Below are 17,483 nucleotides of genomic sequence, written 5' to 3'. Positions count from 1 at the left end.
GAATTGTTTATTACTTCACATAAAAACCAAACGTGATTAAAAGGAATGTTGAGAGAAAGGCCGGTGGCCTGCTACCGAATAAACCTGAGCATAAAAAGGCCATCATTAGAATGTGAGTGTCAGCAAATGTCACATATTGATCTGAATCACGCTTCCTGCCACGTCTGCCTCAGCTTCTCACCTTCGCTTCACCCTGCCTCCTCCGCGCGGGTGTGGTGGGGAGCAGGATGTGTGAAGGCTTCCATGGAGGTCTAAGGAAGCCTGCTTCCTTTGTTCGGTACTAGGAGACAGAAATGATGCCCCCGAGGGACAGATGGAGTGCAGCTGTCAAAGGTGCTCCTGCGAAGGGTCTTTGTGCCTTCCTGCTACTTTCCCCACCTCTTTTGATATACATTAGGACCCAGAATTCTAAATTAGCTGTGATTTTTCTCTCGCATGTCGCTTAATTGATTAGATACCAGTTGGTAATTTAACATTGTGGATGATTTCTCAGTTGCATATAAGCTTGATAATTGGCTTGATTTTTTCCCACATTCCCATGTACAGCATCTGTTAATTATCTGCAACACCTCTACAGATGTATTAGAGTGTACTAGTGATTTAATGCTGAACCAGAGGCACCCTGTGGAAACAGCCTCAGCATTTTTTCCTCAATTTTTTTTTTCTTTTCCACCACCTTTTCCCACAAGAACAACTACCATATGACAGTTTGTCGTTAATCGCAGGGACTAAACAACAGGCCCTTTCAGCCTCATTTATTCTTTCCACCTGACTTTTCCTTGTTTCAAGTGTTTTCAGGCCACCTCTTTGGGAATTGGGCTCTTTGTCAGTAGAAAAATGAGCTGTCCACAGCCTAAAAATTTCCCCACTAATCACATGTGACACCCGCCTCCAATGCCTGATGGTGTTATTTAAGATGGAATTGGCACCTCTTTCTTCTGGGTGGCATAATCAAATAAGGAGGCCTTGTCTGCCATCCCTCTGGCCTCTCAGGGCTGCCTCTGATTGGTGCCCCTGCACCCCACCTTGGACCTTGTCTCTCTGCTTTCTCCCTTCCCTGTCCTCTGCAAGGGTGATTCCCAGGGTACAGAGCTGACCATTCAAATGCTGTTAGCAATAAATAATTTCCTCTCCATCATGCTGTAGTTAAAATCTGTGAGCTAAGGAGAGAAAAGAATTGAGAGAACCCACAGCATGGAGTGATATATGCATGTCCATCAAATGGGCACTGGAACCATGTTTAAAGCCATGCCCCTAATAAATTCATTGTAATAATTTAGTTTTATTGTTACTCATATGTTTATTGATCATAACGTGAAATTATTTTAACTATTTGATTTTTATTTGGAGACTTTACAGAGGGAAGAAAGAATAATGGAGGCTTTCCCCTGTTTTAAGTATTTCTGAAGATAGTACATGTGAGAGAACAGAATGAATAAGGAAGGATTCACAAATATGTAATATATACCTTGATACAAAATAATAATATAAATACTTAGCATAAGTGATTACAGTGTTCTGATTTTAGGCATAGTAGTAAGAAATGTACTGTGATTCTTTACTCTTTACAATGAGTTTTCACATATGCTACTGCATCCAAACAGCTTGTATTATTATTCCTCACTTGTGAGTGAATAGACAAAGTCTCAAATAAATTAAATAACTTGATTGTAGCCACTCCCCTAATAAGTGGAAAAAGTAAGATGTGATCTTAAGATCTGTGGCTCTAAACGTGATGCTAAAGCAACCACTGCAACAAAAACAATAACCCCTACATGACCATGTGCAATACAAAAGAAAAGGCATCTGTTTGTGTTTTGTTCCCTAACATCTGACTGATTTTACATTTTGGATATCTGAATGGGGTGTGTGTGTGTGATCACACATGAGCACATACACACATGCAGGGGCACTATGTTTGCATGAGAAATAATAATGTCCAGCATTATCAACTGACCAACCAAGTGTCTGGCATGGTGCTAAGTATTGTACATGCATTAATTCATTTCATCCTCAGAACTATTTTTAATCATAATACTCCAGTGAGCAATTTAGGTTCATAGAGATGAAGAATCCTTCCTAATGTCACACCATAGGTCAATGGCAGAACAGTCCTTTTTAAAATTCCAGTGTTCATATTCTTAACCATAATTTCTAAGTCCTTACTGTACATGGGCCAGCCATGTAACAGGTATTTCTATGTAATCTTTGCAGCCCTCTTAGGTGGATATTATTATCCCCTTTGTACAAATGAGGAAGTGGAGTCTCAAGAGAGATTAAATTATTTGCTAAAGACTCCTTAACTAGTCATGGGTGAGCAGGGATTAATCTAAGCCTGACCTTGGTCTACCCTCTACCCCACACCCCTCAGAACCTCCTTTAGGTTAGGTGAGGTTATATTTGGGAGATAAAAGCCTTGGATTCTGAATGTTAATATGCCAGTCATATATACCCAAAGACCATTGGGGAAAGCCATATGTGTCTGTGACTCTGACTTGTGTGCATCCTCTACTTGCAGGAGCTCCGGAATGCCCAAAGTGAGCAGCTCATGGGCATCCGCCGTGAAGAAGAAATGGAAATGTCTGACGATGAGAATTGTGACAGCCCTACCAAAAAAATAAGAGTCGATGAATCAGGTAACGCTGATAACTGCCACAGGCCCATGAGGTATCATCATGATCTTCCAAATCTCAGAGGGGGCATAAGTATTGGGAAATGGCCCTATAACTCACTTTTATTTGAATTATATTAAACTTTCATCTTTGAGTGACTCTGCTTTTTATTAATAGAACTTTACACTCCTTCTTGGGAACAGAGTGATTTAAATTGCTCCAGTTGTTTCTCCATACGCAGATCTGGGGCCATGATGATTTCAGGGATGTTTGCCTGTTTCCATAAAAATCCTTTTCCAGAGTACGGCAGCCACAGCTGATGCTAAAATATGGGCAAAACTTGGTTTTAGTCAGTGTACTTCTTACATGGGAATTGTTTAATCCCTGAAGAAGCTTTCCAGCTTCCGAGCCAACATGCTGGAGAATTAGACTTCTTTTCCCGTAAATCTTCTGTCACCTAACCTGTAATTAAAAGGCTGGCCCCATTTGGTACCAAGCTAGGGGTGTCACTCCTTGGGTTGTAAAAAGAAGAGACGCTTAGAGAGAACCTTGCTTCGTGTGCTCTGTCTATTGGGAATTGCTGATTTAAAACGCTCATTGGTATTGTTTTTACAATACCAACGGATATATATAATTGAATTTACAATGAGTTTTATATATAATTGAATTAGGTATAAATCCATTGGTATTGTAAAAGCAGGCAAGGGAAAAGCTCATTCAAAACATGACACACCAAGGGAGACTGCTTGTCTGAGTGGAAGGGCATTGTCCAAAGGACCTAGGAAGAACCATAATTGCCATCATTGCCAAAAAAGAAAATTACAGAGATGGTATAGATTTGATCTGTCTCCTCATCTGTACAAGTGAATAAAACACACACCTGTTACAGACTTTTTAACAGAAAGATGACAGGTGACCAGGAATCGAGGATCTTTGCTAATTTATTAAGAAGCCAAAATCAAGATTCTAAAAGGATGGGGTCACCAAGACTGCAGAGTGGTCAGGATGCTCTGTTTCTCCAGGGCTGTAGAAGAGAATGTCAGGGGTGCGAGTGATGATCGTAAGAAAAAGCTCCTGCATACAGGCATATAGAGAAAGGGCTTTAATTTCCTTGAAGTAGTGGTTCTCAAAGGTGTGGTTCTCAGTCCAGTAGCACCAGCATCATCTAGGAACTTATTAGAAATGTAAGTTAGCGGGCCCCACCCAAGACCTACTGAATCAAAAACGTCTAGTGGCTACGGGGGTGTTGGGAAGTGAAATCCATCAATCAATCTGATTTAAGCCTTATAGGAAATTCTGATGCGTGCCAAAGCTTGAGAACCACTGCCTTAGAAACTTTCCCTTTCACCCTCAAATTCTATTCATTTTAATCTTTCAGAAGCTTAACATACAAGTAGGCACTATGCCACTATTTTCTGAAGCCATATATCCCTTGTCTGAAAAATGAACCCAGCACTTATGTGTCAGTGACATATGTCTCCTACTAAACCCAGAGCAGATTCCTCAGGACTGCTTTACTCAGGTTTGTTTATTTGGGAAGACCACCTTCCTCACAGGATTTCTATTCTACAAACCTTCATGTAGCAAAACAAGAGAGCAAGGATTTGTGTGAATTTCTTAAGTTCAACAAGATCTTCAAATAAAGAAATAAATTCTTGCTATCAAAAGCACTTTTCATCCTTTGTGAAGCTTCTGGGTGAGGGGCAAGTTGACATGAAACTTGGATTCTTAATATCCTGACAAGGTAGGTGTAGGAGAAAAGAATTGCATCAGTCAGAAATTCTCATTTGAACCTGTGGCTTTTTTGTTTGTTTTGGTGATGTTTCTTTTCAAATAACTTGTCAATTTCGCAAGTAAGAATTGTGTATAATTTCACAGTCTGCTTAGGATAGGACCAGAATAATGAACTGTATGCTCACTGAGGAGGTCTTGCAGCACATACATGCCTATAGGATCAGGGCCCAGCCTCCGCTGCAGAAGCATCAATGGAGATGTGATCCCCTGACACCTCTCTCGGTTTATTCCCCAGGCATCTGATGAGAGCGTGAAGTAGAGCCTGAACTTTTAAAAAACTTTCACCAGTCCTGTTACTTGGTCAGCAGAATTAATGAGCAAAGTGCAGGGCATGTTGTATACCAGGTTCTGAGGGAAGAGATGAAAGAACCGGAGTTCAAATGCCAGGCCCCGAGGAGTTCAAAGTCTTTTCGTACTTTTCAAAATGAGATGGACCAGAGAATGTGGCATGTGGTTTCTGAAGAAAGCACAGGACTGATTAAAGGGAAAGGAAGGCAACTAACCTTTTTTATTCCACGGGGCCCTGAAGATCTGGCCCAGAGGCAGGCAGTTGTTTTGCTTTCAGCCGTGCATATTTGAGGACACAGCCTGACAGCAAGAATTCCCATCTGGTCTTTTGTTCAAACCTCAGACAAATCCCTGCTAACTGTTGCTTGAAGAGGGGAGGATGGAGGCCGTTGCCCGAGGGAAACACCTTCCAGCGCTATCTTCTGAGGTGACACATCACTTGTTTTTAGGTACACATTTGCATCTGCCAGTCACCTACATAGGAGCAGTCCTCTCAAAATGTAGCCCTCTAATTCACTAACAGGGGAATTGCCAGTCCGGAAGTGGAAGTGAAACCCTCCATCCTTTAAGGAATCTATTCCCCTGCCTATTTCCTCCCTGCTCAAACTGTGGGGTTTTGGCCTCAGACCTCCTGGGTAGTAGCTGACCCAGGAATTCTTGGAAATTCCAGAAGAGAATATCCTTCCGTTGTCACCTGCCTGTGCCAGGAGGAGGTGCTGAGGCTGCACCCACTACAGGGTGCTCTGTCTCTGGTCCCCCAGGGCCAGCTTTGCTTGTCGTCTCCATACTAAGACAAAAAGTACCCTGTAATGGGTTTTATTTGCGGGGACAGGGAGGAGGTGGAAAGAATTGACTTGCTTGGTTTTTAGAAAAGTCACAATTTATTGTGTAAGGACTTATATGATACCTTGGGTTTACTTTTTAAAAAATAATCAGAATGTTTCAATATATCTCTGCTTTTTGGTTATGAAGAATATTTCATTGTACTTTTGCTTTTTACCATATATAATAATTTGCAATATATCTTTGGCTATAATTCTTCAGTACCTACAATAGAATTCTGGCGGGGGCGGGTGTTCACTCTTCTTCATCAGTTGAATCTTAAAGGGGAAAAGGAGTTCACTGGAGCAAAACTAAGATGCTTATAAAAATGAAAATGAATTTTGCTAATAAATTTTAAAATGATGACAGATTTATTGAAGCATTCATTCAAGAAGATCGGCATCCTGCTCTGAAGCCTGTGAAGATAATTTTTGACAAAAATTCAAATTTATTGTTGTTTAGTCTGCCTCCTACTGAAATGAAGCCAGACTTTAAAATCCAAATCCGTTCTTCCTTTTTCTCTTTCTGTCTCTCTCTCTTCCTCCTTCCCTCTCTTTCCCTCTCTCCTTCTCCCTTCCCCTTTTCCACTCCCTTCCTCCCTCTCTCCCTCCAGGTTGACTCTATGGGGCAGGATAGTGTTCACAAGAAATAAAAAGGAGAAAGGAAAGAGGAAGGCTATCCTAGATTGTAAGGCCTCCGATGGCAAAACCCGATACATTTTAGTATTGTGAGAGTTAATGAGTCAATGCATGTAAGGTACTTCTGACTTTACTTACAGTGTTGATCATCTAGTAAGTACTCAGTAAATGTTAACTCTGCTTGTTACCTTAGTCATCCTCCAACACCTGGCACGGGGCCTTTCCCCAAGTATGTAATCAATAAAAGTCTATGGACTTCAATTCATATTCCCCTTCTTCTGATCTTAATGTTTTTGATGCCTTTATCCCAGAAGTTGATAGGAAGATGATAACCCTGAGAATATTTGCTCTAATTAAATTGAAATGGCAAGTATTAAAGAGGCATGTTCAAACAAAATGTTCAGAACTTTATACGTACACAATTCAGTGTCACATGGCAAACAGGCCATGGCCCAGAGAGCTGTAACCTGGCATTGTTTTGACTGTCTACATTTTGTATGCTCAGGATGCTGTGGACTCAGGGGACACAGAGTTAGTTAGATACAGGGTACCCTGTCTTCAGTGTCACATGGCAAACAGGCCATGGCCCAGAGAGCTGTAACCTGGCATTGTTTTGACTGTCTACATTTTGTATGCTCAGGATGCTGTGGACCCAGGGGACACAGAGTTAGTTAGAGACAGGGTACCCTGTCCTCAGTGTGTAAGACTCATTTATAAAAAGTGTTTTAAGTTAAAAATATTAGGGATGTCCTAAAGCCAATAAATTAAATTTATTATAAACCAAAATGAACATCACTACATAGTGTATATACCTCACCCAATATTTGATGAGAATACTTTGAACGCAAATTTTGGAAGAGTGAAACTAAAAAGTCCCTTGCTCAGTAGACAAATCATAATTCCTTTCCATAATACACAAACAAATGTTTTTGGATTTTAACTGCATTTCATTTAAACTCTGAGCTCTTTATAGGAGCAGACACTCTTAATTATGAAGTTTCCTGAGTTGTCAATTTTTCATGAAAATTCACCGTAACATAGGTACAAAGGAATTTTGTTTTAATTTCACTAAGAATTCAAACAAGGACTTTCCAAATCTTTCAGCCACTAAATCAAATTAGGAACTCATAATTAGGTTTGGTTGGAACTAGCAGTATCAGCTTATCTGAATAGTTATATATGTAGCTGGAAGCTTTATTTAAAAAAATTAATAATAATAATAATAATAGGACTCTCTGACCATCCCATTCATTTCTTTGAATAGCAGGACAACCTATTTTTTCTGATTAAGTATTTTCTATGTGATAGTGCTTCTGAAAGATCCTTAAAAATGCCCATCAGGAAGATTATAATCCGGCACAAGCTTAAGAAGAGTCTCACTGCTACCCCATCACCAGCCACGCACAGAAGAAGGAGAGGGTTACTAAATACCAGACCAGGATGCAGCAGCTGACTGAAGGGGCCCACTACAGGGGGCTCCATCCTTCACACTGGTAGAAACTTCCTTTTAGGAAGCACTGAATGTAACCGAAAGCAGGCTCACCCAAGACTGGCTCAGAACTTGGCAGAAGGACAAGAGAATTCAGACACTGAAGTGAGATGGCTCAGTCTGAGGCCACATGCCAGGATCCAAGCTCCGGGCACCTGCAGACCCCAAGGGCAGGGGTATCTGTGCTGAGTGGAAGCATAGAAGGATAAGCTGTTTTCACATGTTATGACAGCCCAGGGCACCATCTCCTGAAAGAGAAATAGACCAATGGGGTGTGTCCATCAGTGACCGCTGAATTAAAGACAAGCTCTTTCTCTTCTGGGGCCCAAACAAGGAGATGTGATGAATCAGAACTAATGTAGCTTAAAGAGGATAAAAGAAATCTTGCAAGGTGGGCTGAGTAGCCTGCTTTCTTCCTAAACTCTAAACAGAGTTTCATTTGCAAAGGAGCCAAGGCTTTCCTGTTTCTGCTAATCTTACCCAAGGAATTCAAATAAATGTTTATTTTGGGTGGGTTTTTAAGTTCCCTAATTTCGTGTGCAGTTACAATTCCCTTTCCATAATGGATATGCTTCTGAAAAGGGTAGACATTTTTTTTGTAAGTTGCTTCACCTTTTAAATGCAAGAAAACAGATGCTATTTAAATTGATCCTGTCGCAGAAGATTCCATTTCAATGGAAGCACTCCTTCTGCCCAGCCAGACTGTTTGTTTTGTAAATTCACACTTGGAGCCTAAACTGTCTTTAAGCTAAGCCCCTTTATAATCCTATTTTTATGTAGCACCTATCAATGCCATGATTCTTGACATCTCTCTCATATATGCACAAACTTTCCATAATCTGGTATTTTATGTAAGATGAATCTGTGTTGCTGACATTGGTGTCTACGGGACCAAGGGCTTTCCGTAATACTCTTAACTACTCAAATGTGCCACACCTCCGTGAAACTCAGTTGAGGCCTAGCTGAAGTTCTTAAACAATCCATACCTGTTTGAGCCTAGCTTAGACCTGGGTGGGGTCTCCACAAGGTTTCCTGTGTGGCAGCCCACCATGTTCCCAGCTCCTGTCAGGCCCTGGCTTCTTGCTTAGCGCCATGAGTCCCTTGAGCCTGGTGGAGGGCTTGGGCTGATGGGTAGTTGGGGACAGAGGAGAAGAATGAGGACATTAGCAACCAATCTTCAGAAAGGGAGAGCTGCCGAGGTCTTGACCTGGGAAAAGTTAAGACACATAGCCAGGGAGCAGTCCAGGGTCACCGCACTGCCGCCTGTGTGCAGCCCAAAGTACCCTGATGCTTACTGACTGCCAGGAACACCATTATCTAGATTACAGATTATTATGTTTTCTGGGCATTTCATTCTGGTAAGGTTTGATGCAGGATCATTACATAGGAGAGTGGATTTAATCCTGTTTCTGTAGCAGGTTTTAAGGACACTGAGGGAATATTTATGTAATAAGATGCAAAGTTGCTATGGAAAATACTATAGCAACCTAACGTCTTCCCAGAGCCAAGCAGCCACTTGTAACAGCAATCTAAATTTACATTTATTTTAGTGTCATTTTATCGACACTCTTAGTATCTCATTCTGACAGGATGTTAAAATATGTTTTCAGCTTGCATTTGAGCAAAATTAACACAGTGTTGTTGGAATTTAAGTGCGGTTTGCACAACTTCTAGAAAAAATCAGAATATTTTTTGAAGGAGTTTAGATGACAGAATCTGGGCAAGTTTGTAAGCTTTTTTTGTTGTTGTTGTTCTTTCCTAAATACAGGAGAGAATTCTTCAGTAGAATTTATTCCTGATTTTCCATTTTCATTTATAAGCAATATGCAGAAATCTCTGATTATGAAAAAGGGATTATCCTTTACAACATCAATGAATGTTATCAAATGCTCACCTGTGATTCCAGCAGATGCTTATAGAAAACACTCAGTAGGTCACCTCATTGTGCTCTAGCAGCATGTCACATTTTAAAAAATAAAAGTTGTTTTTTGAATTAAAATACCTGGTCATTTTTGAAAACCTAACAACTAAGAATAATGCATAAAGAAGAAAACAAAATTGTGTTATAATATTACAGAAGAATGGTTTGGCTTCTAATTTTTTTCTTTTCACAGTTAGCTATATAAGTATTTTTCTGTGTATTTTTTTTTTAAGGCTTGGTAGTAAAATTCTACATGATTTTGGTTTCAGACAAGAGTCCTTGTGTAACAAGTAAGGCTTTTTTTAAAGTTTTCTTTTTATATATTAACGAAACAAAAAATAGAGAACAAATAAATTTGTATTCTTCCTGGATCATAGGCTCTTTCCTGTGGACCTTTGAGAGTTGAAGCTTAAATCATTGAGGTGGTCAGAGTAGAATCCTGAGGTTATTAAAAGCGTGGTAACTGGGCCAGACCTTCCAAAGGCATTTTTTAGGTCCCTTGAATGTGATTATGGCAGAGAAGCTATAGATATGTAGGCCAGTTGGTAGTGGAAAAATAGTATCTATTGATTTTCTTCTCTATCTCTCCATCTGAAATCTTAAAGTGTGACTGTAGCATTGTTAAAAGTAGGACACTGGCCAAAAGAATAGGCCATATGAAAACATACACTGTTACCAGCCTCTTAGCACAGTGATGTGCTGTTTATGAACATCATTGTCCTAATTCTCCTCCGCTTTTATACTGTATTGTTCATCAAAACACAGTAGGTACATAAAGCTATTATAGCTTGACTCCTAATGCTGTTGCACATAAGCTTCGTTAATCAAAGACTTGAAGATGGCAGGTATACTGCATGAACACAGAAAATGAAGACAGGATGATGTCTTGCAGAATTCTAGTTAACCATAGGTAGTTAAGAGTCACATAACTAATTTAAAAAGTAAGTACTTCCTTCCCTTTCTTGGAAATTCCACTTGCCATTATATGATACTTAGAAGTCCTGGAAATTGAAGTTGGTAGGAAATTATTATTATACTAAGCTCTCCCACATCTCAATGGCTTAGAGACCCTTCTCTTTCACTTGACTGAATGCTCTTGATATCAAAGAGGGAGCAAGAGCTCAGCAGCTCTTCTCCCCAGTTCCAGGACACAATGTGTGAAGCCTTCTAGGAAGTAGCTAGAGAAAGAAAATTTTATTTTAGACTCCCGTCACTAGCAGAGAAGTAGGAAGAAACATTTCTGGAGTGAAAGTTGCAAGACAGAGTCTATTAATTGTAGCATTTCCGGCAGGGCGTTGCAGCATCTTTAATGAGCCCCCTTTAAGTTCTAGAGCTGCTGTGTCCCAAAGGCCCTTACTTTCTACTTCGGGCATGCTGGTCATTGCAGCTCAAAGCAGTTACCTGAATTTTCAGTTCTCAGAATTAGTTTAGAAACATCTAAACGTTGAACACTAGGGTATTGGTTAATTAATGGTATATCCATGAGCAGTCTTGAAAGAAACCATGGTTTAGACTATATAATGGAATGAGAGAAGGTTCTTAATATATTGTGAAATGATAAAAGAAGTTACAAACCAGCATGGATAATTCCATTTGTGTGTGTATGTGTTATATTCACAGTTTATGTTAGGGGAAAATATGTGAGGATATAGGTCAAAATATTCAGACTGATTATCACCAAATGGTGTAATTACAAGTGACTTTTTTTTTCTGTGCATTTCAAAAATATCCTCAATATATGCACATATTATTTAAATAATTAAAACTACAATAAATATTAATTTATAAATTACCTAGGAGAATCTATGAAAAAAATCCACGTTTGTTGAGGAATACTATCTAGACACTTTCAGTCATTCTGGAAAGTCAAGAATAGTAAGGAACAGTAACTAGTATCAGATAATGATAGTTTATTGAATTGCCTTCTTCTGCTTTAAATTAGGGAATTTCCACATTTAACTCACCATAGTATGCTTACCTTCCCAGACCACATAATCTTACAATTTCCTATTCTAAGAGCTAATCATATTGGTATAAATATTAAATAATGGATCCAAGAAATAATTCAAGTTCTAAACCAGGCAGAAATGTTGAGTTCTTATCCACAGAGAGATTAGCAATGACGAGAAGTTACGTTATTTACCCAATTGTAAGTGGAAAGTCTAGAGCTCAATACTAGCTTTCTCCTTTTGAGGTTAATGATCCTTTTATGGCACTACTGAATTTTATGGGAAAAGGACTCCAGAATCTCTTTCAAATGCCTTCAGTGACATCATGAGAGTCAGTAACCAAATAAAATCAACCAAGGATTTTGAGTGCCTGCAGGGTACGTGCCGCCATAATGCCTTCTGGAGGCAAAGATAGCCTGGAGATGCTTATTACCTTAAAATCTTCATCCACACAAAGCCAACTGGGGCTTCTGCTTGGTCTTCCCAACCTTTTTTTTTTTTTTTCCACTAACTAGAAGGAAATTTGCTTCAACATAAGCAACGCATCCAGCAAACTCTTTGTAAGCCCATCCCAACAGAAATACTGCCCTTAAAAAATATTCAGGAAATTGGTACCACCCATTTCCTAATTGAGTGACATTTATTTCCTGAAAGCAGAGTCCGCTGTATGGCTTTAGACAAGAAAAAGAAGAAAAAGAAATGCCTTGAAGAGGTGAAATGCATAGGGAATGTTCATTGTCGTGTTATCTGTTTCCTTTGGTAACCATACACACTGTCACAACCCACGTTTTCCATTTAGCAAGTCCCCAAAAAGATAAAGAGAAGAATGAAGACATTTCTCAAACCTGAGGCACATGCTTGATGGTTGATCTGAAATGATCTGAGCTACAATATCAGCCCTTTGATTTCCCATCTCATCCCATGTTTTCTTTGCACCCTCAGGGTCTAGGAGAGCCTACCTGAGGATCACCAGTTTATTGACTCACCATCTAATTTCAAGACTTATTGAAGTGCCTCTCCCTGTTTCTCTGCTCCCGAGGCTTTTCTTTATGAGATGTACCTCTCAATATAACTTAAAAATAAAAGTCTGAGGGACAGCATCTACAGTAATATCAATCTTCTTGTGATTCACAGACTCAGGGAAATTCTGATTTGGAAGAGATTTTTGGAAATAATATGTCTTCTCCCTTCCCCCAATGTCCTAAATTAATGAGAAAAATGAATTTTGGTACCTCCAAATAATGATCAGTTGAGCTGCTGAATAAATACCACAGGTTTATATTGGATACTTGTGATTTTTTTTTTTGTGATTACAAGTTTTCAGGCACAACTTTATCTACAACATGTATTTGGCAAATCTTTTAGAGGTAGGATGAGAGATTTTATTTTTCTTATAGTGATTTACCAGTCAGTTGTTTATGAAATGTCTGCACCTGCAATACTAGACTTTTCTAGTACAGTTTTTCTACTGAGCATCCTAAAGCCATCCATTTCTCTACCCTCAGTTCTTTGCCTCCGCAAATTGTCTTAAACAGTGTCATAATACAAAGCAGTGATAAAATTATAACAACAAATATTCAGTAAATTCTCACAATGTGTGTGGGAGCATATGCTTTGTCTTCTTTTTTTTTTTTTTAAATACTTTAAGTTCTAGGGTACATGTGCACAACGTGCAGGTTTGTTACATATGTATACATGTGCCATGTTGGTGTGCTGCGCCCATTAACTCGTCATTTACATTAGGTATATTGCCTAATGCTATCCCTCCCCGCTCCCCCCACCCCACAACAGGCACTGCTGTGTGATGTTCCCCTTCCTGTGTCCAAGTGTTCTCATTGTCCAATTCTCACCTATGAGTGAGAACATGCAGTGTTTGGTTTTCTGTCCTTGTGATAGTTTGCTGAGAATGATGGTTTCCAGCTTCATCCATGTCCCTACAAAGGACATGAACTCATCCTTTTTAATGGCTGCATAGTATTCATGATGTATATGTGCCACATTTTCTTAATCCAGTCTATCATTGATGGACATTTGGGTTGGTTCCAAGTCTTTGCTATTGTGAACAGTGCCACCATAAACATACATGTGCATGTGTCTTTATGCAGCATGATTTATAATCCTTTGGGCTTATACCCAGTAATGGGATGGCTGGGTCAAATGGTATTTCTAGTTCTAGATCCTTGAGGAATCGCCACACTGTCTTCCACAATGGTTGAACTAGTTTACAGTCCTTTATTACAGTCCTTTGTCTTCTTTACAGTGCCAGATTAAGGGGAAAGAATAGCTAACAAAGCCTTAAAAGACTGAGACTCAGACTTGGATGTGAGAGGGTTACTTATCTCCTCTGAAAAATCCTCATAGCATAACATCAGTTCTGCTTTTCCTGGAATAGTGTCAGATCATGGGTTCTCACAGTCTCTGCCCACTGTGCCCTCCGAAGTCATAGCCAAAAACTAGTAGATAAACTCTAACATAAAGAAGTGTGAGAGTATAAACTTTAACATAAAGAATGCCCAGCCCACTACATTGTACATGGTAGGGGGGCAAGATTTTGTTAAATGAATGGATAGGAAATTAAAACTAGGAAGAACTAATTTTTAATCTGTTGGGTGATATTTTTTTCATTTTAAAGAGAAAAAAACCTATCACCTATTTAATCCTCAGAGTACTGACTACATTTTTTGGATGAGGACCCTGAGGTCTCTTGGAGGTTTAGTTTCTTGCCCCAAGCCTCATAGCTGGTATCTGGCTTCAGAGCACCTTCTCTTTCTCTAGCACACTTGTGCCTCTCTTCTCTATATAATCCATATCCCCTCAACTCTCTGAGGTCGGCAGGGGTAGCTATGTGGGATGCAGAGGACGATGTTATGTCATGTGTGTCTCTCAGGGTGACTGTGCCTCTCAGGGTGACTGTGCCTCAGACACACCCAGTAGTCCCCAAAGTATCACCTGTGTGTGGTGCCCCTTCACCTCTGTGGAATTCTGCTTCCATCGTTATATATCAGACACTCTGTATGTTACTCTTTTTTGGCAGGAAGAATGTGATGTTCTTTCAGGTCATTAAAACATAGGGGACTACGGCAAGGAGAAGGATGGGGCTAAGAGGAAGATGTGTAAAGAAATAGGTAACAGTTGAAGCTTTTTTCTGTAGAACTAGGTTGCAATTTTTGCAAATGATAAACTATATCTTGATTTAATTTTCTCTTTCTTCCTTTCTTTCTTAGTAATTGAAAGTCATTGGGTTCTTGGACTTTGAAATAGGAAATAAAATTTACAATGGACTTTTTGACCCTTCTAAGTCACACTTAGGCTCCTAAGGAATATTGTAACTGATGCTCGATCATCAGTGTCATGTTAACAAAGCACTTTATATGAAACTATCTGTAGTCCCTTCCCTCTCATGTTCAATAAAAAGCTAGTAACAAGAGAGCTGCCTTCTCAGAGGAATTCTTTTAACCTTTCAGAAACAAAATATTTTATGCTAATTTCTGCTTAATTGGAAGGAAGTCATTTTTAAAAAAATCATTGAATATGGGTTTGAGGTCTGTTCCATCGCTGACCTCTTTAATTCAATCAAGGTCACCTCATAAACTTGCCCAAATAGCTCTGTTTCTCAATTAGAAAAAAAGATAGAGCTGTTTAAAAAGCATTTAGTGTTTGATTAATAGTGCTTAACTGGCACCTCAGCACTTGCAGAGTATTTTTAAGGAGACTCCGGTAAGAATCAAACATGGCTACCTGAAAAATTATACTCATCAGAAATGCAAAACAAATCATTTTAATGAACAAAGCAAAAACTGGTTTTTTGTGGGGATGTGAGAAAGGTTATCATGCTCAATATATAGAGGGTTTAAATGTCTGAACAACTCTCTCCCAGGGAAAAACTGCTGTAATTTATCCATCCAGATACTTTGTAAAATACATGCATTTCCCCTGCCCAAGGACTCCAAGAAGACTAATGCTGAGTTTGTCGAAGCAAGATTTTGTAGCACTCAAACTCTGGGGATAAAAAGAAGTGATGATGTGTCCAGTTGAAGAATGTGAACTGAAGCCATCTGAATCACTGAAATATTGAGAATTCCGAAAATAAGTCCTTGGCTTTCTTCTGCATTTCCTCCCCACTGTCGGGCCTGACTGAGCACCACCAAGCTCACTATGATAATCTCTTTGGAAGAGAGGCTCATCTGGGGGGTCAAGCGTTAGAATGGCTCTGAGAAAGGGACCTCTATGAGTGAGAACCAGTGTTGCTGGCAGGGGGAGTTTAGAGTCACTGATACAGTAAACAAATAACTTTGAGGCTGGGTATAGTGACTCACACCTGTAATCCCAGCACTTTGGGAGACCAAGGTGGGCAGATCACTTGAGGTCGAGAGTTCTAGACCAGCCTGGCCAACATGGTGAAACCCCATCTCTACTAAAAATACAAAAATTAGCCAGGTGTGGTGGCGCACACCTGTAATCCCAGCTACACGGGAGGCTGAGGCAGGAGAATCGTGTAAGCCTGGGAGGCTGAGGTTGCAGTGAGCCAAGGTCACACCACTGCACTTCAGCCTAGGTGACAGCGAGACTCTGTCTAAAAAATATAAAAAAATAAAAAATAACTTTGAGCAGATGAGGTCAGAGGGCCCTTGAGGTGCCTTGGTTCTATTTCTGGCATGGCTTGGCAAATAATGTCCCTTCTCTAAGCCTCAGCTTTCTCAGCAATGACATGAGGCTCATCCTGGGAGTTTCTCAATAAGGCTGTGAGAAATAAACAATTAAGAGATTCTGTAGTATCTTGCAAATACCAGGCACTGTGACAATGTGGAGCGTTGGTACTGGTGTAGAGCAGAAGGTGTGAATGTGTGGTTCATGACCCCATCTGCACATGAGAATCAACTGGGCAACTTTATACACATACCAATGGCCGAGGGTTAATACCCAGGCATCTGTGTTATTAAAACAGTCCCCAGGTGATTCTACTGCACAAAGGATTGAAAGCCACTGGCCTGTAACATGAGGATGATGGCTGTCAGCTAGTGCTTAACTGGCACCTCAGCACTTGCAGAGGCTTTTTAAGGAGGCACTGGTAAGAATAAAACATTGCTACCTGGAAAATTATACTCACCAGAAATGCAAAACAAATCATTTTAATGAACAACGCAAAAACTGGTTTTTTGTGAGGATGTGAGAAAGGTTAGAAAGGTTACCTCTTTTCTCACCTGTTAGGTGGGAAAGAAGGACAAAACGGGTTGAGGTAAGGTAATGCGGGAATGAGAAGAAAACAAAAATGGAGTAAAGGATAAAAATCTGTAGTGGACAGGAAGTGACTGACATAGGCAATGATAAAGGAGCAAAGAAAGGAGAAGTGAAACGGAGGCAGTTTAAGTGGAGCAGGCAAGACCTAGGTGGAGAAGTCCCCTCACAGGTCTGTGTCGGGCGCATTTGGAGTATCCTCTGGCTCACTGGAACAAAGGGCGGCTTGAAAAGGGAGGGCTGGGGAGGAGGGTGGCCTGATGTGAGTGGTGATGCAGGCCAAGGACAGAGGCCCTGCCTTTCTTTAGGAGAATAGACAGGAACTGTTTGCTCATCCATCAGCAGTGAGACAGGGAAGCAGGCATGCCTGGCCCCTCGCCAAGGAGAAAAGCCTCTGCGAATCTAGAGACTGGTGTGGTAAGCACGTGTACGCAGGAGCGGCCTCATCTCCCACAGTGAAAAGGCTGATCCCGGGGCCCGGTCAAGGGCAATTAGTTCCAGAGGCTCAGCCTGGCCTCTCCTGGGTGCAAGCCACAAACATGCCATAGCAGAAACTTTCTCCAGACGTATGGCTGCAAAGAATAGTAATGCACAACAACATCGAGCGGATGAGAACAATGTGTTTTGGAGACACTGCCTGTAGGATTTATGAAAGCATTCAGTCACAGGCAGTGTCATTCCAGGAGAGTCGGGGGGAAGCATTCAGCAAGGAGCAGGCCAATAGGTTAATGGAAT

The 17,483-nt window shown here is 40.3% G+C and overlaps 1 protein-coding gene across 5 annotated transcripts in view; it reads left to right on the top strand.

The window, feature by feature from the left end:
* ENOX1 (ecto-NOX disulfide-thiol exchanger 1) overlaps positions 1 to 17,483 on the top strand; it is a 582,538-nt gene that overhangs the window by 457,357 nt on the left and 107,698 nt on the right. For all 5 annotated transcript variants that reach the window (XM_037986753.2, XM_037986751.2, XM_073013850.1 and 2 more), the window contains one exon: positions 2,519 to 2,636. In XM_037986753.2, the coding sequence (XP_037842681.1) occupies positions 2,519 to 2,636 (118 nt within the window). The remainder of the gene's footprint in view (positions 1 to 2,518; positions 2,637 to 17,483) is intronic.

Source organism: Chlorocebus sabaeus, chromosome 3 (assembly GCF_047675955.1).
Source record: "Chlorocebus sabaeus isolate Y175 chromosome 3, mChlSab1.0.hap1, whole genome shotgun sequence".
Taxonomy (NCBI): Eukaryota; Metazoa; Chordata; class Mammalia; order Primates; family Cercopithecidae; genus Chlorocebus; species Chlorocebus sabaeus.
The sequence above is the reverse complement of the archived record's forward strand: the minus strand, read 5'-3'. Positions and strand labels throughout refer to the sequence as shown.